The 22432-nt window shown below is 46.7% G+C and overlaps 1 protein-coding gene across 1 annotated transcript in view; it reads right to left on the reverse strand.

Annotated features, from left to right (window-relative positions):
* Nucleotides 1-22432, reverse strand: part of VDR (vitamin D receptor) — a 64442-nt gene that overhangs the window by 7775 nt on the left and 34235 nt on the right. The window contains exons 4-7 of the mRNA XM_079773602.1: nucleotides 20694-20824; nucleotides 12918-13102; nucleotides 12562-12682; nucleotides 10921-11092 (exon numbers count right to left, since the gene is read on the reverse strand). Of these exons, the coding sequence (XP_079629728.1) occupies nucleotides 10921-11092; nucleotides 12562-12682; nucleotides 12918-13102; nucleotides 20694-20824 (609 nt within the window). The remainder of the gene's footprint in view (nucleotides 1-10920; nucleotides 11093-12561; nucleotides 12683-12917; nucleotides 13103-20693; nucleotides 20825-22432) is intronic.

The raw sequence follows: 22432 nt of genomic DNA on the forward strand, positions 1-22432 counted from the left end.
GGGCATAGGAAGCACTCTGTCCCTCAGGTCTGAGACCCAGGAAGGAGCCCCGGGAATGGAAATGACAGTGAGGTTGAAGGCTTTTAGCCCACAGGGCCGGGCTCCAGCTGATTTGGTCTGGTCTCTCCTGCACCTCTCTTGGCAGTGAAACTGTGGTCCTTGATTCTCAGATCCAAAACTGCTCCTGGCCCCACTTCCTCCATGCATTTGTTTTGCAACACGCGGGAGGGATATTGGTGGGATGCAGACTGAGAGTCTGAGGGAGGGGAGGAGGGAGTCAGGAGCAGGGCCCAGGCCACACCACAGCACTGTTCATACCCAACAGTCCATGCCCACATTAGAGTCTCATCCTGTTCCCCCCACCCCCACCCACTCACCCACACAGACATCTAATCCTGCCCTCCCCACACACTCCACCCCTGCCTACAGGCAACAAGATCAAAGCCACCAAGGACATAGCCACTGTTCTTTCACTTCTTGGAAAAACAGAACCCCTAAGTATAGAAACTGGCAGAACCGGACAGCTGATGGGCTGGCCCCACCTGGGTCCCCCGGAACCTGGGCTCTGGCCCTCTTCCAGGCTCCGCATCACCTCTGTATCCACATCAGTGTGCCCCCAAGAGCTCTTGCCAAGGCCTGCTCCATTTCTATTAGAACACAGTCCGATTAGTGACTTCTCAAGTCATGCTGAGGAGAGGGAAGCCAACCCAAACATGCCAGGATCAAGTTACACAGTTCTGGATCCATAACTGCACAGCTCCAGTACCTGCTCATGTACATGTCACTTTGGCCATGACTGCAAGGCTAGGCAAAGGGACTCTGGAAATGAGGCTTGAAAGGGAAGAAAAGTGAAAGACTTCAATTCATCCTTGAGGAGAGAAATTGAAGAACTGGTAGTGTTATTTGTTTAAGGGTATATGTGCCGAGGTTAAGGGATAGGGGCCAAGGGCATGGGAGGAAAATGGGGGTTTGGGTTACGTAATGGAGGGGGCTGCCATGGAGTAATCTGGTTAAATGAGTGGCTTTCTTTTCAGAACCATTTCCCTTGTGTGCCATCCCAGCCACCACTTAGAATCACCAAACCTTAGCATCAGACGGTCTTCACCCTCCCCCGCCTCACTTGGCAGGGAAGGATGGAACCTGCATAAATGAGAACTGCTCCCTTAAATTCAGATGAAAGCTGGGTGCTACCATGTATCCATTGGCACCTTGAGGTGTTTTTTTCCTCTGGCTGTTTACATAAAACAATACTCTGGAACACATGGAGTTTGCAAACAATAACATGAGGAGTGGAGGAGAAAGTTGGAACTTGTACTAAGCGGAATGTGCTGTCTGTTCCAAGGAAAGGCTCTGGAGGGTAGATCCCAAGCCCAGCACAATGCTGAGCTCACAGGTGACAGCAGCTCGCTCCTGCCTGACTGCTAGAGTGCCCCTTACTTCCTTTGCTACAACCAAATGTACAACGCAGTAAGTGTCTCAATGCCATTTGATGTTTTTTTTTTTCTTCTTTACAATTTTCCCATTAATTCTAGGGGAAGAGCATTGGAACATCCCTGGCATTTGGAGTGGTGAGAGGCATAAAATAACACAGAGCCAGCAGTCTTGGGGCAGAAACAAACTGGGAAGTGCTGGGTTTTAGCCCTGTGAATTACCATTATCTAGCTGGCGTTGTGGTAACTTAGCTAGTAACTGATGCCTTCCCTATGTAGCAGAGAGATTCACAAAACAATAAATGGTACCCCATTTTAGTTTCCATTCAGAGCTGGCCAATGTGAAATTGTTTTCTGGCTCCAGTACTGACTCTGAACATCAGTATCTAGGAGCCATTCTGTGCCTGCTGCTACAATTGCAACTATTGCCATTACTTGAATGATGATAATATTGCGTAATATTGATTTATTTCTATTTCTCAACCACACTGTATATGTATTTTATGACAATGTTCTAAATAAACTTTTAGAAAGAGTGAGGATATGAATATACATACATATAGATATAATTACCCTTCAACTATCTACTAAAGGTGTCAACTTTTAACTATTTTAATACTATTTGCAGTGGTAGAGAGGAGGAGGAAAAATAGTGGCTGAATAGGCAGACATACATGTCCTGCGCCTTTTCCCGGAGCAGATAGAAGAAGCAACTAAATGGAATAACATCCGCCCGGAATTGGCAAATTAGACACAGCTGGTGAGACAATTTGCAGCCAGGAAGGGCAGAGGACGCCTGAGAATGGTAGGATCAAAGATCTGGGCAGAAGAGAGAGACGCGTGACCACTGGGCTGAGAGGGTCAGAAAGAAGTTGCACTGCACCAAGTCTGTGTCCCTTGGGGACAGGCATAACATCCAACTGTGGAAAGGAAGTCACGGAGCTGCTGGCGGCTGGGGAATCTAGATCTAAGTCCACAGCCACGAGAGGCTGCGCTCAGAAAGGTGACCCGAAGAACTGCCCAAACTGTACAGTGCTGGAGGGAAGCAGGGGAAGAGAGAAACTTGTAGTTGTGTGGTTGTTTTGCCTCTGTTTGTCTTTGCTTTAATTCGCTAAACCTAGTTCATAGGACCTTTCTATTACAAACACTCACTCAAGGCTGTGGTGCAGGTGGAGGTGCAGATTTGTGGAGTCTGGAGAGAGGTGGTAGAGGAGAGCAGGACAGGGAGAAGTGACCGGGAATCTGGCACTGAGATGTTCCTGACCCTCCACACCTAAGCAGGCATTTTCCCCCTGAAGATCCAGCCCCTCCCAGCAGCTTCAGGGCAGCTAATACAGCCTACGCCATGAGATTTTCAAAGGAAACAAAGACTCTGAATAGCCCCAAAGGGCCCTCAGGGACTGAGTTGAAGAGGGGCCCATTCAGTCCCAGAAAGTAATGCAGCACCACCTAAAGCCCTGTCAGAAACAGATACTGGAGTGATTAAGATTGACAGCAGGCAGACAGGCAAAGTGGGCAGATGGTCCAGCCTGCTTGCAGCCAAGGCTGTGGAGATAGACACAGAGGAGTGGTGGATCACTTGGAACTTCAACACAGTGCTGACTACCTAACAGGAAACTGAGAAGTGGCAGACAAAATAGAAGAATGAGATCTTAAACCAGCCCCCATGGGGCATTAAAACTCTGCTGAAGTGAGCTACACTTTTTATTTTATTTTTTATCTTTTATTAAAAAATTTTCTTTCTTTATTTTTTTAACCTTTTATTTTTTGTATTATTTTTTCTTTATTATATTTTTATTCTTTTTTTGTTATTTTATTTTATCTATTTTTTTCTTTTTTTCTACCCTATTCTCCCTTTTTCATCCTTTCTCTTCTCCTGTCCCCATTTTAGTTTTTCTCTTTCCTTTCCTTTTACCTCTTGTTAAAAATTGATCTTCTTTATCTGCTTTATTGATGTGTTATTATTATTGTAGTCTCTGTTGGCTTAGTCATATATCTAATTTCTTCTCCCCTGCTCCAAGTCCATGCACCCTTCTCTTTTCTCTTTCTTCACTAGTCAATTTTTTATGCTTTTATTTTCCTTTCCTCTCTTGCTCTCTTCTCCTAATTGTTTAATTAGATTCACTCACTAAACTCAAGTCTATCTGTTCTCTCCTCTATTCTCCTTTTCCAAAAATAAATGAATAGCTAAATTAAATTTTTTTGTTCTATCTATCTATCTATCTATCTATCTATCTATCTATCATTTTTCTTTTCTCCTTATTCAGTCATTCTCTTTTTACTGAACTGTGGTCTTTCCCCTATTCATTCAATTCCTTAATCTTACTTTCTGTATATAAGCTCTGCCTCTACAGATTCTGTACTCCTCTTTTTCTGGGTGTTTGTTGTTTGCATTTTTTGGTTTATTTGTTTGCTTTGTGGTGTTTTCTCCCCATATATTTTTTCTTCTTTTTCTTTTCTCTCTTATCTTTTTTTCTTTTCTCAATATCACTTTTTCTCTCTCTGAATACTCTTTTCTCTGGTGGTCACTTTTATTGGGGTTATCGGTGTAGTAAGTACATTCGTGTTTTCTTCCCTTTGTGTTGTGTCTTGTAGAGTTGTATTTTGTGCTGTTCAGTCAACATGGTAGAGAGCAATCTACATAACTAGACACCCTGAGAAGAGACTCCATCCACGAACAGAACAATAATATTCAAGACCCAACTACACCAAGAAAATGCAAATATCCCAAATAGGGGGTATCCATAGAATACTCAGCCCAGAAGACCTGAGATATTGCACCATTGTGTCCCACAAAAAAATCTACTATATAAGACAAAGTAAAAAAATCTGGGTGGCATAGAAGTTTAATCTAATAAATAGAAACAATCACAAAGGAACAACAAAAATGGGGAGACAAAGAAACAACCCCTATGAAAGAAAAGAAGGAATCACCAGAAAAGAAAAGAAATGAAATGGAGGCAAGCAATTTGTCAGAGAAAGAATTCAGAGCAATGGTTATAAGGACGCTGAAAAGGCTGAAAGACAAATTCAACAACATGTGTAAGAATCAAGAGGAAATGAAGAAGAATTGAGAGGAGATTAAGAATGACATAGCTGCAAAGAACACAATGGAAAGTTTCAACAGTAGACTAGAAGAAGCTGAGGACTGCATCAGTGAGTTAGAAGACAAGGTAGAAAAAAACAAAAACAAAAAAACACCTAAGCAGAGCAGCAACTGAAAATAAAACTTAAAAAGGAGGAGGAAAGCCTAAGGGAGCTTTGGGACAACACGAAATAAAACAACATCCACATAATGGGAATGCCAGAAAGAGAGGAAGTGGAGCAAGAAATAGAAAATCTGTTTGAAGAAATAATGACAGAAAACTTTCCTGATCTTGGGAAGAAAAAAGTCACACAAATCCAAGAAGCACAGAGTCCCAAACAAGATGAACCCAAAAGACCAACACCAAGACACATTATAATTAAACTGGCAAACATCAACAACAAAGTAAGAATCTTTTTAAAAATATATTTTTATTAATTTCAGAGAGGAAAGGAGAGGGAGAGAGATAGAAACATCAATGATGAGAGAGAATCACTGATTGGCTGCCTCCTGCATGCCCCCCACTGGGGATGGAACCTGCAACCCAGGCATGTGCCCTTGACCAGAATCAAACCCAGGACCCTTTCGTCCTCAGGTTGACACTCTATCCACTGAGCCAAACCAGCTAGGGCAAAAGTAAGAAGCTTAAAGGCTGCCAGAGAGAGAGAGACACAGAAAGTTACCAACAAGGAATCTCCCATTAGGCTATCAACTGATTTCGCAATAGAAACACATCAGGCCAGAAGGGAATAGAATGAAATATACAAAGTGATGCAAAGTAAGGGACTGAATCTAAGAATACTATAACCAGCAAGGCTATCATTCAAAATTGAAGGTGAAATCAGGAGCTTCACTGACAAAGGCAGGCTAAGGAAGTTTATTACCACCAAACCAGCAATGCAAGAAATGTTAAAGGGTCTGCTGTAAGAAGAAGAAATAAAAAGGGAAGAAGGAACACAGGCATAAAGAATAAAGCTGGCAACAAACAAGTACCTATCAATAATAACCTTAAAAGTAAATGGATTAAATGCTCCAATCAAAAGACATAGGATAGCTGAATGGATAAGAAAACATGACCCATATATTTACTGTCTTCAAGAGACCCCCCCCCCCCCTCAGAACAAAGGACTCACACAGACTGATAGTGAAGGGATGGAAATTTTTTTTTTCAGGCAAATGGAAATGAAAAAATAGCAATACTTCTCTTGGACAAAACAGACCTCAAAGTGAAGTCCATAACAAGAGATAAGGAGGGGCACTTCATAATACTAAAGGAAGCAATTCAACAAGAGGATATAACTCTGGTAAACATATACACTCTATACAGGAGCACCCAAATACATAAAAAGACTTCTGGAAGATATCAAGGGAGAAATTGACAGCAATACAATCATAGTAGGGGACTTTAATATGCCATTGACACCACAGGATAAATCCTCTAAACAAAAAATTAGCAAAAAAAACAGCAAACCTAAATGACTCACTAGATCAAATGGAATTAATTGACATCTTCAGAACATTTTACCCCAAAGGTACAGAATCAAACACTTGGAGGCTAAATAGCATGCTATTAAACAATGATTGGGTTACCAAAGAGATCAAAGAAGAAATAAAAAGCATCCCAGAAAAAAATGACAATGAAAACACAACAATCCAAAATCTATGGGACTCAGTGAAAGCAGTTCTGAGAGGGAAATTCATAGCACTACAGGCCTACTTCAAAAAAACAAGAAAAACAGTAATAAATTATATAACCCTACCACTTAAAGAATTAGAAAGACAGCAACAAGAAAAGCCCAGAGTAATCAGAAAGAAGGAAATAATAAAGATCAGAAAGGAAATAAATGACATAGATACCAAAAACAAAACACAATAAAACAAAAAAACACACAAAGACAATAAAATCAAGAGCTAGTTCTTCGAAAGGATAAACAAGATTGATGAACCTCTAGCCAGGCTCACCAAGAAACAAAGAGAGAGGACCCAGATAAACAAAATCAGAAACGAAAGAAGTGAAGTAACAACTGACCCCACAGACACACAAAGGATTGTAAAAATAAATAAAATAAAATACTACAAACAACTCTACTCCAACAAACTGGAAAACCTAGAGGAAATGGACATATTCCTAGAAAAATACAATCTTCCAAAACTCAATCAGGAGGAATAAAAAAACCTTAATAAGCTGATAACTACCGATGAAATTGAAGCAGTAATCAAAAAACTTCCAGCAAACAAAAGCCCTGGTCTGGATGGTTTGCACAGGGGAGTTTTACCAAGCATTCAAAGAAAAACTAAACCTATTCTTCTCAGATTATTCAAAAAAAATTCAAGAGGAAGGCACACTTCCAAGCTCTTTCTGTGAAGGCAGCATTACCCTAATCCCAAAACCAGATAAAGACACTACAAAGAAAGAGAACTACAGGCCAATATCCCTGATGAACATAGATGCTAAAATCCTCAACAAAAGTCTAGCAAATCAGATCCAGCATTACATTAGAAAGATCATACACCATGACCAAGTGTGATTTATTCTGGGGATGCAAGGCTGGTACAATATCCACAAATCAATAAATGTTATACAACACATAAACAAATTGAGAGACAAAAATCACATAATCATATCAATTGATGCAGAAAAAGCTTTTGACAAAATCCAACACCCTTTTTTGATAAATATTCTCAGCAAAGTGGGACTAGAAGGATCATACCTCAACATAATAAAAGCCTTATATGACAAACCTACAGCCAACATCATACTCAATGGGCAAAAACTAAAACAGTTTTCCCTAAGAACAGGAACAAGATAGGGATGCCCACTTTCACCACTCCTGTTTGACATAGTACTGGAAGTACTAGCCATAGAGATCAGACAAGAAGAAATAAAAGGCATCCAAATTGAAAAAACTGTCATTATTTGTAGATGACATGATTTTATTTATACATAGAAAACCCTAAAGATGCTATCAAAAAGCTACTAGACTTAATAAATGAATCTGGCAATGTAGCAGGATACAAAATCAACACCCAGAAATCTATGGCCTTTTTATACACCAATAATGAACTCATAGAAAAAAAAATCCCATTTACCATTGCAACAAAAAAATTAAGATCCCTAGGAATAAACTTAACTAAAGAAGTAAAAGACATGCACTTGGAAAACTACAGGATGTTGAAAAAAGAGATAGAGGAAGACATAAGCAAATGGAATAATATACCATGTTCATGGATTGGTAGACTCAACATAATTAAAATGTGCATACTATCCAAATTAATCTATAGGTTCAATGCACTCCCCATTAAAATACCAATGGCATATTTCACAGACCTAGAACAAACTCTCCAAAAATTCAAATGGAATAAAAAAAGACCTGGAATAGCTATAGCAATCCTGGGAAAGAAGAACAAAGTTGGAGGGATCACAATACCAGATATCAAGCTATATTACAAAGCCACTGTTCTCAAAACTGCCTGTTACTGGCACAAGAACATACATATAGACCAATGGAACAGAATAGAGAACCCAGAAATTGACCCAAGCCATTATGCCCAATTAATATTTGACAAAGGAGGCAAGAGCATACAATGGAGTTAAGACTTCAATAAATGGTGTTGGGAAAATTGGATGATACATAAAAAAAAAGAAAGAAAGAAAAAAAGAAAATAAACCACTAACTTACACCATACACAAAAATAAACTCAAAATGGGTCAAGGACTTAAATGTAAGACAAGAAACCATAAAAGTATTATAAGAATCCATAGGCAGCAAAATATCAGACATATGTCGTAACAATATCTTTACCGATACAGCTCCTAGGACAATGGACACTAAGGAGAAAATAAACAAATGGGACTACATCAAAATAAAAAGCTCTTGCACAGCAGAAGAAACCATCAACAAAACAACAAGAGAGCCCACTGCATGGGGGAACATATTTGCCAATATTATATCTGATAAGGGTTTAATCTCCAAAATTTATAGGGAGCTCATAGAACTTAACAAAAGGAAGATAGACAACCCAATAAAAAAATATGGGCAAAGAGCACATCAGTGGATTAAAAACCTGTGGTACCTCTACAGAATGGAATACGATGCTGCTATAAAAAAGAAGGAATTCTTACCATTTGCAACAGCATGGATGGACCTGGAGAGCATTATGCTAAGCAAATAAGCCAGTTGGAGAAAGATAAATGTCACATGATCTCACTCATTTATGGAATATAATGAACAACATAAACTGATGAACAAAAACAGAGCCAGAGACATAGAAGCATTGAACAGACTGTCCAACCTAAGAGGGAAGGCAGGGGAAGGCAGGGGAAGGCAGGGGTCTAAGAGATCAACCAAGGGACTTGTATGCATGTATATGAGCATAACCAATGGACACAGACAGTAGGGGGGTGAGGGCATGAGCTGGGGGGGGGGGGGGGTGGGAGCGGCCAGGGAGAGGTCAATGGGGGAAAAAGGAGACTTACATAATACTTTAAACAATAAAGAATTTAAATTTTAAAAAAATGGGCCAAAGACCTAAAAAGACATTTTTCAAAAGAAGACATAGAGAAGGCCAAGAGACATATGAAAACATGCTCAAAGTCACTAATCATCCGAGAGATGCAAGTCAAAATGACAATGAGGTACCATCTCACACCTGTCAGAATGGCTTTCATCAACAAATCAACAAACGACTAGTGCTGGTGAGGATGTGGAGAAAAAGGAACCCTCGTGCACTGCTGGTGGGATGCAGACTGGTGCAGCCACTGTGGAAAACAGTATGGTGTTTCCTCAAAAAACTAAAAATGGAACTCCCATTTGACCCAGTGATCCCACTTCTAGGAATATATCCTAAGAAACCTGAAGCACCAATTAGAAAGAATGTATGCACCATGTTCATAGCAGCACAATTTACAGTAGCTAAGATTTGGAAACAGCCTAAGTGCCCATCAGCTGACGAATGGATTAAAAAACTGTGATACATGCTGAAACCGGTTTGGCTCAGTGGATAGAGCGTCAGCCTGCGGACTCAAGGGTCCCAGGTTCGATTCCGGTCAAGGGCATGTACCTTGGTTGCGGGCACATCCCCAGTAGGGGGTGTGCAAGAGGCAGCTGATCGATGTTTCTCTTTCATCGATGTTTCTAACTCTCTATCCCTCTCTCTTCCTCTCTGTAAAAAATCAATAAAATATATTAAAAAAAACACACAAAAAAACTGTGGTACATCTACACAATGGAATACTATGCTGCTGTGAAAAAGAAGGAACTCTTACCATTTGCAACAGCATAGATGGACCTGGAGAGCATTATGCTAAGTGAATTAAGCCAGTGGGAGAAAGATAAATATCACATGATCTCACTCATTTGTGGAATATAATGAACAACATAAACTGAAAAACAAAAACAGATCCAGAGACAGAGAAGCATCAATCAGACAGTCAAACCTCAGAGGGAAGCCAGGGGAGGGTAGAGGGGGTAAGAGATCAACCAAAGGGCTTGTATGCATGCATATAAGCATAACCCATGGACACAGATAGTAAGGGGGAAGGGCATGTGCTGTGGGGTGGGAATGGCTGGGGAGAGGTCAATGGGGGGAAAAGGAGACATGTAATATTTTAAACAATAAATAATTTTTTAAAAAGCAATGGTACATTTACACAATGGAGTACTACTTGGCCGTAAAAAAAATAAAAAAAGACTAGATGACACTTTAAATATGAGTATTATACATGCCATTACTACCAAGACAATAAAACACTTGAATGAGTGAAAGAAATTTGTATGAATGAATCCATAACGGGATCTCTACTCCAGTAGAACTCACTATGCATATCCTTTTGGGCAAAAAGGTCTCAGTATGGTTAGGAAATGGCCTTTGGGTGAAGGGTATATTGGGTGAAGGATGCCCAGATCTTAAATGCTGGTAAATCTGTCTCCCTCTAGGACTCCTAAATGCCTTCACAAGTCTTCGTGCCCAACCCTCTCTCCCCTCTACCACTTCATCCTGGTTTCAGAATTGAGTGTGGAGGGTTAATGAGGGCTTAAAGGCATACTATGAGGATGAAGCCCAAGCCAGCTGAGTGGACACAGCAGTGAGCTAAGAGTTCCAGACCTGGCTCTGACCCACGGGCTCCAACGCTGGGAGTCCTGGCATTGGCCACTAAACCTTCCTGGGCTTCTGTTTCATCCTCTACAGAATGTGGGGCAGGAACAGCTCCCTCAAGTAATGCTGGAGGGTCGCACTTCCTAAAATGCAGACCCCTGGGCTTAGCCCAGAGATTCTGACTCAGGAGGTCGGCGGTGGGGCCTCACTCTCTATTTTGGGGAGCAGTGGATTTGCGATCTTCAAGCCTCTTTGCAACTCACTCCAGGACTCTAACTCTACTCCCCAGATGTCCCCACATCTTCTTACCTGAATCCCGGGATCATCTTGGCAAAGCCAATGACCTTTTGGATGCTGTAACTGACCAGGTCAGCCAGGTGGGGCAGCATGGAGAGCTGGGACAGGTCTAGGGTCACAGAAGAGTTATCTGAGTTTTCTATGCTCAGATCCAGGTTGGAGAAGTTGGCCTGCTCCATCAGGTCTGAGGAAGGAGGAGGGAAGAAAAGGAACTCCTTAAGGATACTTGAGCCTGGCTTCCTCCTGCTGGGCCCTGTGCGGGCCTCCTGTGCCCTGGCAGCTGGGCCAGTTGGGAATCCCACAGTGACTGCCTCTCCCAAGCTCACTCTTCAGCCCAGGCTTCCCTCTAGGATTCCCCTGTCTCTTCTCTCAGCAGAGCAGGGCAGTAAAACAAAAAAAAAAATCACAGATACTCCAAAAATGAGACTTCCTCAAGTCAAGGTTTTATGTTCTGTGTGTTGCTCCTAATGCTGCCAAATCAAAATTAATTTGGAACCAACAAACCTGTGGGAAGCAATGTTTAACCTCACCAGTGATAAAAATTTGTCACATTAAACCTCTACACTTTTCACCTATAAACTAGAAACAAACATGCTTAGATGTTGAGACCAATAGTTATAAAGAGGCAGGGAACTAGGCAATTTTGTGCACTAAAGTGGGCACCAGTCTTCACACGTCACCTCGCAAGCTATTGACAATTATGCATATTCTTTAACCAGTACTCCCACTTCCAGGAATTCATCACAAGGAAGACATTCCCAATAAGTGCAAGTATTTAGCAACAAGTATATTGTTATCTTAATGAAAAGCTAAGAGTAAATCTTAAAAGTTTTCATCACACACAAAAAATCTTTGTAATTATGTAAGGTGATAGATGTTCATTTGTTATATATAAAATCATTATGTTGTACACCTTAGACTTATACAGTGTGATCTGTCAATCACCCTATATAATAAAAGGCTAATATGCAAATTGACCGAATGGTGGAATGACCGGTCGCTATGATGCACACTGACCATCAGGGGGCAGCTCCTGTGTTGAGCGACTGCCCCCTGGTGGTCAGTGAGCTCCCATAGCAGGAGTGCCGCTCAGCCAGAAGCCGGGCTCATGGCTGGTGAGCGCAGTGGTGGTGGTGAGAGCCACTCCCACCTCTGTGGCAGCGCTAAGGATATCCAACTGCAGGCTTAGGCCCGCTCCCCGCAGGTGTCAGTCGGACATCCCCCGAGGGCTCCCAGACTATGAGAAGGCACAGGCTGGGCTGAGAGACCCACCCAAGTGCACAAATTTCATGCACCAGGCCTTTAGTATTTCAATAAAACTGGAAACACTAAACAAAAATCCCATAGGGCCCAGGCTCAAAATAGAGGAACCAGGTCTCCCCCAAGGAGGGAGCCAGGGGCAGAAGCCTGGCTCAGAGGGAGTAGCAAGAGACTCCCGCAGGCAGACCTTGCCTGGGACCCCAGCTTGGCCTCTTCCCAGCGTGGGACCTTGGGCAAGTTCTGCCTGTTCTGAGTTCTACCTGTTCTGAAGACACCATGTGGCCCACAGTGTGATAGGACCATCCTCCCATTGGCAGCCTCGGACAGGCAGGTGGGGAAGCTCTGGGCTCCTCTCCCTGCTCACCAGGGAGCGAGGTGTGCAGTCCCGCTTACCTGGGGAGCAGGTGTACTGATCTGAGCAGGAGGAGGAGGAGTCCCCAGAGAAGCTGGGCATGTGTCTCAAGGATGGCCCTGACACATTGCTGCTTCCACCCTCAGGTTCTCGAACCGGAGGCTGGAAGGGAAAGATGGAGTGTCAGAAGCTCACATTTCAGGCCACCTTCCTACGTGGGCCTTGATCTCCGACAGGATGGCTTTAAGGAAGTTCCATGGGAGGGGGCGGCCGCCCTAAAGTGAGAGGGACGAAGCAACCTCCATTGCCCTTCCCCGTCGGACTGGGAGGCCTTGGCCCTCTCCCCGCGCCCAGGATCCCCTTGTGGCTCATCCTTCAGGGCCAGTAGGCGGCCTACCCGGAACTGGCTGAAGTCGGCATAGGTGGGGTCGTAGGTCTTGTGGTGGGCATCCAGCAGGATGGTGATGATGCGCTGCTGCTCCTCCGACAGCCTGGGCCGCAGGCTGTCCTTCAAGGCCTCCTCCTCCTTCCTCTTCAGGATCATCTCCCGCTTCCGCTGCACCTCCTCATCGGTCAGGATGACTGTGGGCAGGAAGAGAGCATCGGGAGGGCTGGGCCTGCAGCTCCTCCAAGAAACCTTCCCCTGGTCTCTAAAGACACAGGATGGGAGGGCTGCCTCCCCCACCACACACTCAGAGCTCACAGAAGGGGGAAAAGGGTGCCTGCCTCAGGGGAGGCCAAACCCACTCTATGGGTAGAAAATTGGATTTTCTATGTTGAAAAGGCAGGCACCTGAGAGAGGAGGAAAGGAGGATCTGAGTGGTGGATGGCCTGGACATTAGAGAGGCTGGGTTCTCACGCCCATGGTGTATGCATCTGGACAAACTATTTAAACTCTCTGGGCTTGTGTTTGGCCCGGCTGGTGTGGCTCAGTGGTTGAGTGTCAACCTATGAACCAGGAGGTCATGGTTCGATTCCCAGACAGGGCACATGTCTGGGTTGCGGGCTCCATCCCCAGTAGGGGGCGTGCTGAAGGGAGCTGATCAATGACTTTCTCTCATCATTGTTGTTTTTATCTCTCTCCCTCCCCCTTCCTCTCTGAAATCAATATAAATATATTTTAAAGAATGACAAGTTTGGACCCTGCAATCTCTTCTAAGTCCCCTTTTTTTGTTCCTTCCTCCATAAAATGTGTTCAGGGGTGGCGAAGTAAAATATCTGCCTGGAAAGATGGACTGCTTTGAGAACTGAATGTGATGCATGTTGAGCATAAAGAAGCTGCTCATTCAACATTAATCCCCCCTCTTCCCCCCTCCCCATATTCCCTGATCCTGAGGGAGACATCAGGGGGAAGGGAGGGTGAGTGAGTCACGGTGGGGACAGTCACAGTGTTGGAAGCTGGGAGGTTCTGAGAAGACGATCCCATGTGGCCATTTCCACATCCAACTTTCCAGGCATGGAATTCAGGCATCTGATCTATTCTGACCAGCAGCAAAAGGCTTTTCATCTTTGGTTCCTTGCAAAACAATACCTCCCAGCCTGTCCAGTCTTGAAATTTCTGCCCGAGGGAGTTTTCAAGTCCTCTAGAAGTCCCCGACAACCACACCTCATTGTTCTAATCTGGGAAGTTCTCTCCAGCTGCTATCCAAGTGTCTGAAGATGGGGAGACCTCACACCCCTTCATGCCGTGCAGGGGCTTGGGGTGGTGCTGGGGCAGCTGCCTGGAGGGCGGGGCTGGGAGCAGGGATGCCTGGCACAGAAGCCAGGCAAACAGACCTCCTGGCGGGGCTTGCTGAGAGCTGACTGCAGGAGTGGGCACTGGGGCCCGCGGCCTGTAGCTACTTGCTCCGTGCTGGTGTTGCCAAGGCCTCTGCCCACAGAACTGGGGAGTTTCACAAGAGCAGGGAAAGCAACCAGAACCTCAGAGTGGGTGGGTTCCAGGCTTCAAGGAAGGCCCATTGGCCCAGGAGATTCAGGAGGGGGGAGGATGAGAGAAGTTGGTGGGGGGTGTGGAAAAGCTTATGGTGGTAGGAATGGGCAACCAGAGCCTCGGGCACAACAGAAAAGGGATGCCTGCAGCAAAAGATGGCGCGTTCCGTACTAAGAGGAGGACTGGGAGGAGGCCACGCCCAGATGACTGACTCACCTTCCCTAATTGCTGCCAACTATCCTCCCACAGAGGGTGTCTGCTCAGACCCCAAGAGGTCAAGTGGAGAGGGAGCAGGGAGCATCCCAGTCAAGGGAGGGAGCCAGGCTCTAGCCTGGAGAACCCAAGAGTAAGTGTGGTCTTCCCTGCTCACCCGAGGGGTGGCCAGAAGAGTGATGAGACTGGAGCTGGAGGGGCTGGCTCTGCCCGTCATGCCAGGGTGTCCACAGACTTGGGTCAGTCCTTGTGGTTCTATAATGTCTCTCCTGCTCAGAAACTTCTCCTGGGTCCTTATTGCTTACCACGTGCAAACTAACGTCAAGGTTCTCCACGATTTCGCTTCTTCCGGACTTTCCAGCTTCATTCCCCAGTGCCTGTGGCTGCACTTCCGCTCTAGTCGCGTTGGGTCTGCTGACCCGTGAACATGACCTGCTCCCTCTTGGCACCATATTTCCACTCCTGCTGGACGCCTGTCCAGCTGGGTCTTGTCTCCCCAGTAGCTGTGCAAGTTCTACCTATTCTTCTGCACCCAGCGTACAGGTGGCTGTCTTTTACATGAAACCTTTCTTGATTGCCCGGATATGCACTGACCTCTCCTTTTTTAACCCTGTGGTATGTCTGGTTTTTCCTACATACATTGGCACCCAATTGCCTTCCACTCTGTAATATTTATGGTTAGTACGGTGTGCAATAAATGCCTGTGTAGAGAGAACCTAAGAAGTTCAAAGTCTCCTTCACTGGAACTATAGGCTACTGACTAAGGCAAGGGGCCACATTTTATAATTCCTGTTTCCCCCATAAAGGCTAGCTCAGTGGAGCTTTCTGGCCATGGTACTTGTTCAATAGTCTGATATATTGGATTCCAACACATCAAAACTGGCTGTACCTATTATGTGCTGGTTGCCCTGGGCCCAGGAAAGGACTGGGAGAGATGCACCAATGCTGCATGTACCTTACAATGTCAGGCATACACACGCTGAAGGCCAGTCTACCAGATACTGAGCTGAGCTTACCTTTTTATTTAAATCATTGTTACTGAAATATTTTCAATACAGAATACCCTGTCACAGAACACCTGTAACATCATGTAATCTTTTCTTGATGATTCAGAGGCATCATTCCGAACAATTACTGGACTTTGCAGGAACAAGGTTATGACCTCAGAATTCTTCAGGGCTGTTTCCCTGCAGTGCATGACTCAGCCTGCTATGATTTTTTTTCTTGTGCTGCTTTCCATGGCTTTTGGTCTCCCTCTCTCTGTTAAACTATGTGTTGTCTCTTCCTTTCGCTGCCTGCCCCTAGAAGTGTGCCTTCTCCCCTGAAGAGTTACTTCAAGTCTGTTGGGAGCTGGCAATTCTGGTGATCAAGTTTTTTTGCAATAAAAAAGTGTAAATAAAAATGGATAACATATATAGAGGTTTTTATGTACTGGGTACAATTCTAAGTGTGGTTTTGTTTTTTCATATTAACTCACATGTATTTAGTCCTTGTAAGAACCACCTAAAGCAGGTGCTATTATCCCCATATTGCAGATGAGAAAACTGAGGCCAAGAGGCTATATACCTTGCTCAGAGTCACACAGCTAACAAGTGGTGGGACTGGCATTCATCCCAGGCCAGGGTGGTTCTAGGGGTGGGGGGTATCTAGGAACTCATACGGCCTCTGATTAGAATCGGCTAAGTGCTCAGTAGGGCCCTGGTCCTCAGCATTGAACACACAAAGTGTTCCAATCCATTTGAAGAGTATGAAAAATTAATTAAAGTAGCAAAGTTTGTAAATGATTTACTTCAAAAGAAGATTCAATGTTAATCGTATGACACTGTTCCTCTGGATCACTAGTGTCAGTAGGGACCACCATCCTTCGTGCAGTCCCAGAGGAAGAAATGCTGGGATCGGCTGGTTTCAAACAGGGGCCACCAATCCGTGGGCCTCCCTCCAGGCCACATTGTCTGAGGACTGAATAAATCATAAGTCTCTCACATATGCAGATGCTACTGTGATTTATGAAATACATCATTTGTTTAAGGGGCTATTAATTCCGTAGGAGATCATCATTTGCTCAGTGAATTGCTACTAAAAATGCCATTACTATCATGTAGGAGGACATTTTTTTTTTTTTTTGAAGTTAAAAGCCACTGACCTAGAATAAGAGCAAATAGGTTCTGAAAGAGCATTTGATGGGCTCTCCAAAGAATAAAGTGCATGAGATGTGCAGTTAAGTACTTACCTAGCATGTGGATAGATTCTATAACTAAGCAAAATGACAAATAACAAAAAACTGTTTCACCGTATCCTAAATGATGCGAATAAGAGTTAGTTCCTACCACATTTCATCAATGTTATAATGAAGCAACGTTGAATAAAACTTATTCGAATATCTGCTGTACATGGATTTTGTGAAACCCGTATGGCCTCCTAGTAGCTTTTCTCGACTCCTACTAAGTTCCTTGCTGAATGAGAAAACAGCTTTGGGCAAGTTATTCCCATGCCAGAGAATCGAGTTAGGGAGGCAAGATCTGAAAGCACAAACAACTTAAAAACATTTCAAATTGTCACTGGTGCCTAACATCAGGGAAGCAGACATAAAGGTTTTCCAAACGAACGACACAGATAATATCAGGTTTGGGGGATCTTCTTGATCTATAGACCAGTGGGAGATGTAGTGGTACAAAGAAGCAAATGGGAAGCTAACATTCAATCATTCAACACATTTATTGAGCACCTACTATGTGCCAGGCTCTGTGCTAATGCTGGGTGCAAAAGATGCACAACTGTAAACATGTTAAACAAGTTAACAGAACACGTACTTCTGTGTAGGACTGGTCTACAAGAAGCAAGAACTCAACTATGAAATTTCTTGGGCTCCAAGGACATAAAGTCAACTAGGACTTGAAGAGAGAGAAAGGGAGACTTCAGTAGGACAAAGTTCTCTTCAGCTCATCGGTAGGGCCCTAGGCAGTGCCTGGGAATGCAGGATGAAGGAGCTCTGGCCCACTGGGGATACCTGGGGGCTGTGCTGGGCTGGAGCACATAGGTCTGGTCTTTGGAAACAGACAGACCTAGGTTAGAATGCCCACACCATCATCTTATTAGCTTAGAGCAGTGGTTCTCAACCTTTCTAATGCCGCAAGAACCGCTAGCAGGGTCGCCTAAGACCATCGGAAAACACAGATATTTACATTATGATTCATTAACAGTAGCAAAATTACAGTTATGAAGTAGCAACGAAAATAATTTTATGGTTGGGGGTCACCACAACATGAGGAACTGTATTAAAGGGTCGCAGCATTAGAAAGATTGAGAACCACTGGCTTAGAGGCATGTTCTTTTAATTCTTCTGAATTTCCTCATCTATTGAATCTTAAAGGGTAATTACATATTTAGGAATTGAAGAATTTAACAAGAGAATGCATGTGTATGACACATCTGGCACTCAGTAGGTGGTCAATAAACATTGGTTCCCAGGCTCATCCCTTCCCCCTTCCTAGCCTCCTCCAGGGAAGGGCCACCTCCGTTGCCCCATCAGAAGGGACCTGGGTTTGCAGCTGGGGAGCCAGGTGTCCTATGGTTTACAAATGCTGACACTCAGTTGCCTCTAGGAGGGAGGCCTTGGGGCAACAGCCTGCCCTGGTGATAAATGAGCAGCAATCCTAGGGATATGACTGGGAACTCCTGATCCCAGGGGCATGACCGGGAGCTGACAGGCCTCCCAAAGCTTGGCGCCCTGAGACAGGGACCACATCTGTCCCTGGAAGACCTTCCCTTCCAGGAAAGTGGCCTAAGAGCTTAGTGCTAGGCCAAGGTTTCTATTCTTTTCTTTTTTTAATTCTTACCCGAGGATATGTTTATTAATTTTAGAGGGAGGAAGGGAGGGAGGGAGAGAGGAAAAGAGAGAAAGAGATAGAGACATCGATTGGTTACCTTCTGAACATGCCCGACTGGGGATCGAACCCACAACCTTTTGGCGTATGGAATGATGCTCCAACCAGCTGAACTACCCGGCTGGGCCAAGTTTTCTATTTTAAGTAGAGCTCTGGGGTTCATCCCTAACTCAGTGTAGCTCCCTGCACTGGCATCTAGAGAGTGGTGGGCATGGGCCACACTGGGCATACAGCAGAACCAGGGACACGGGGTTCCATTGGGGAGGACTGAGGCTAGGGTTGGCATGGCTGGGGCACAAAGCTGATTGGGGGCAGGGGAGGATGGCCACATGGTGCTCCTGGGCAGGGGTCCCCTGACCCACTCAAGGTCTGCTCCTCACTATGGCTGCAATGCTCTCCGTGGGGCCCAAGAGGGATCGAGGAGGGGACTCCGAGTTGGAGTCGAGTCTCAACTTGCTTTCTGACTCCAATCCTGATAGCTTTACCTTCATGGGGCTCAGAGGATTTCTTGCTGCAAGCCGTTAGTCATCTCCTTCCCCTGAGACACAGGAGAGGGCCCCCCCCCCCCCCCCCGGATATCAGTGAGGCCGGCCCTGACCGGAACTCCTGCGGCAGAGCCTTACTGAATCCCAGCGGTGTTACTCTGTGCTGCTCCTGGTTGGCAGGAGCCATAGAGCCCAGTCTCCCCGCCCTGGAGGCTGCGCACACACTCCGCGGGGCGGAGCAGGGGCTGCGGCTGCACCTGGTTTGGTGTCCAGCACCAGCTCACACGGAGCAGGCCGCACTGAGCCAGCGCGTGAGAAGCCCAGGAGGCACCCAGGCCTGCAGCCTGCACGCTCCAGGATAAACACGGGAGCCGGGCGGGGCAGGGGCCTGGGCACGGAGCGATGAGCAAGTCGGGGCCTGCAGGCTCTCGTGGGGGCGAGGAGGAGCAGGGCCTGGAAGCTCCTTCCAGGGCTGCCAGTGCTGTCTGGGGAGCCGGGATCCGCAGTGCGGGGCTGAGACCTGCCACAGGGGACCCTGTCAAGGCCTGAGGAGGGGCCCCAGGTGAGGGCCTCCACTCTGCCTCTGTTTCTCAGCAACGGAGATTGTTTTTTTTCCCATCAAGGAAGAAATTTCCCATCCCCTCAGCCCTGTATGTGACTTTTCCTCTTGTTCCAGATACATCTTCCTTATACCTGCTCCCCCCACCCCCCAAATAAACAGTCCCATAGCCAGGGGGGCCGCCAGGGGGGCCTGTGTCTTAGCGCCCGCGCCTCCCCAACCTCCTCAGGCCTATGGCCTAGAGGGCCTAGGCCCTGTCCCAGGGTCGAGTGCAGATCGCAGACAGGAGTGAGCAGGTGGCAAAGCAGGGGCTGAATGTACAGAGGGCACCCATGCCCAGGCCAGCTCAGTGCCCTTGCCTTGAGCCCCCGAAGGCGCTGGTTAGCCCCTCCCAGGATCCACTGAATTCAGTGTCTACTCTGGTTACCAAGTAACTGGTACCAGAGCTCAGATGCAAAGTCCAGGGGTCAGAACATCTGAAACTGCCCCAGAGCTGGACAGAATGTCCTGTAGGATTGCCCCTCTTTCTCTGTCTGGATCTAGAGGGTCATCCGAGAGTCCAGTGCTTCCCCTCACAGGATCTTTCCACCCAGTATCCCCTGGGCACCAGCCCTCCGATTGGCTCCCAGGGCCAGAGGCTGGAAGGCTGGGGTGGGGCGGACCCTCATGCCAGCCAGGCTCTGAACATTCATTCTCCCCACCACTCTTCCCCGCCCCCACCACAGCAGCCCCTCTCCCAAAGGCCAAAGCACCCCGGGGTCCTTGAGCCTCATTCTTTCCCCTCGGATCCAGGGAGCTGTGAGCACAGTGATGACATCTTGGAGGAAGACCGACCTGGGAGCTCAGGAAGGCAGTGCCTGGCCTCTCCCTCCCACCAGCCTCACGGGAGGGCTCCTCCTGGCCTCCAAGACCCATACACACAGAGGCTTTCACCCTGGCGGTTCGGCCACCCTCCCCAGGCTGCTGGCCCGGATGCCAGGATGCCAGCAGCTCCGGGGAAAGGGCGGGCACACCTCTCTGGCCAAACCTGCATACACAGCAGCCGGAGATCCCTCTGCCCCCAGTCCCGCCCCGACCCCCTCCCTGGCCCCTGGACACTCACACTCCTTCATCATGCCGATGTCCACACAGCGCTTGAGCCGGCAGGCCTGGCAGTGGCGGCGGTTGTCCTTGGTGATGCGGCAGTCCCCATTGAAGGGACAGGTGAACAGCGCCTTCCGCTTCATGCTGCGCCTGCCGAGAGAGGGCACGTCCCCCACGGGGTCACCCACCTTCTAGCGCCTCCGTCCTGGCTGCTGTGACAGCAGGAACCCGCCCACGAGGCCCCGGATGTACATTTCTCCCCCAGAGGACCGGGCCACTCTCAGTGACCTCCCCGCCCCGCACCGTGGCAGCCGTGCCCTCCTCTCCCTGTCTGCTCTGCTCCCATCATTGCTTCATTTACTTCTACAGCACTCTACCCCTCACTCTTCTTGTTAATTACACAGGAAATATATTAGTGAATTAACCGAGTAAAAAAAAATTTAAATACTGAAATCTGCAAAGTAGCCCGCACTGCTTTTACAGAGCCATTTTGAGAGGTGAGGATGCTAGTCGCGGCCTTTACTTCCTAGAGTCCAGAGATCTGGAAGGCTGGGGTAGGGCACCCCCGATCCAGGGAAAGACGTGTGCACAGGCGCAGGGAGAAGCGGGGAGAGCCCAACCATAGCTTTAGACATCCACATAATCTGTCCAGAAGGAGAAGGGGCCAGGTGGGGGGCGGGGGGGGGGGGGGCTAAGGTCTGGCTTTGGTTTTCTGAAAGGCAAGGAAACAAAGGTTCTGTAAGAACAGAAAACTGTCCAAGGTTCTCGGCTAGGAAGCCAACACCCACCTGGTCTCCACCGCGAACTTGTATCTATGTGTGCAAACGCATTTTCCTGGTTCCGCTTCCTCTCCCGCTGCCAACCATCCCACAGGGGAGGCTGCACCAAAGCCACCTTCTGAGGGGCTTCCCACACCTGTGTCTTAGAGGCTTTTCTCACTCCCCCGCCCCCTCCAAGCCCCAGCAAGGGGAGGCCCCACTTTCCCCCCAGGACAGGTGGCGGGATTCAGCTGGGAAAGACGATGGCAGAATCATTTTCTCCCTGAGTAGCATCCTCCGAGGCACTAAGCCTTAGAACTGGAGGCCCAGGCCTGACCTTCTCCTTTTCCCGGAGATGAGCTGATGACATCATCTTCCCCAGAAGGCACACACTCATGTTTCTTGGTGAAAAGTGACTCACTGTTCACATTCACTAGAACGTACAGGGGGTTCAGGAAAAACACACTCAGTTGACACATGGGGGCCAAGCCAACCTGATCCTAGAGATAGGGGAGAAGAGGCCAGAGGACCAGCTTTGCTGGCAGTCACAGTCCCTAAGACCCTCAGGGGCCAGAGACTGTTAGTGCACCCCCTTGTTTCAGGGAAGGGACCACTGATGTAAAGAAACTCATCAGTGAGGCGAGTCAGCAGGAAGTGAAGGCTCCCAAGTTGGAATCCTCAGGGATGTGGTGCTCAGCGTTTAGCTTCCTGGATTGAAGGTGCTACTTCATCCCCAGAAACTCAATGTGCTCCATGAAGCTGAGCCCACAGGCAAAAGGGGCTCTGAGCAGCTGGCCCTTGAGCACAGTCAAGGTGAAGGACAACCCAGCGGTCCAGGAAGTAGCTGTTGTTGGTTTTGGCATTGGCCCCTGTCCCTCCTGCCACAACCCTCATTACCTGAGGCCAACCAGCAGACCAGGCTATTCAGGGAGGTGGAGTAGCCTGGGCTATTGGGGGTGGTCTAGCCCCGAGCCCAGGCCACCCAAGGCTGTGTCCTGCC

This window comes from Cnephaeus nilssonii, assembly GCF_951640355.1.
Source record: "Cnephaeus nilssonii genome assembly, chromosome: 6".
NCBI classification, from domain to species: domain Eukaryota; kingdom Metazoa; phylum Chordata; class Mammalia; order Chiroptera; family Vespertilionidae; genus Cnephaeus; species Cnephaeus nilssonii.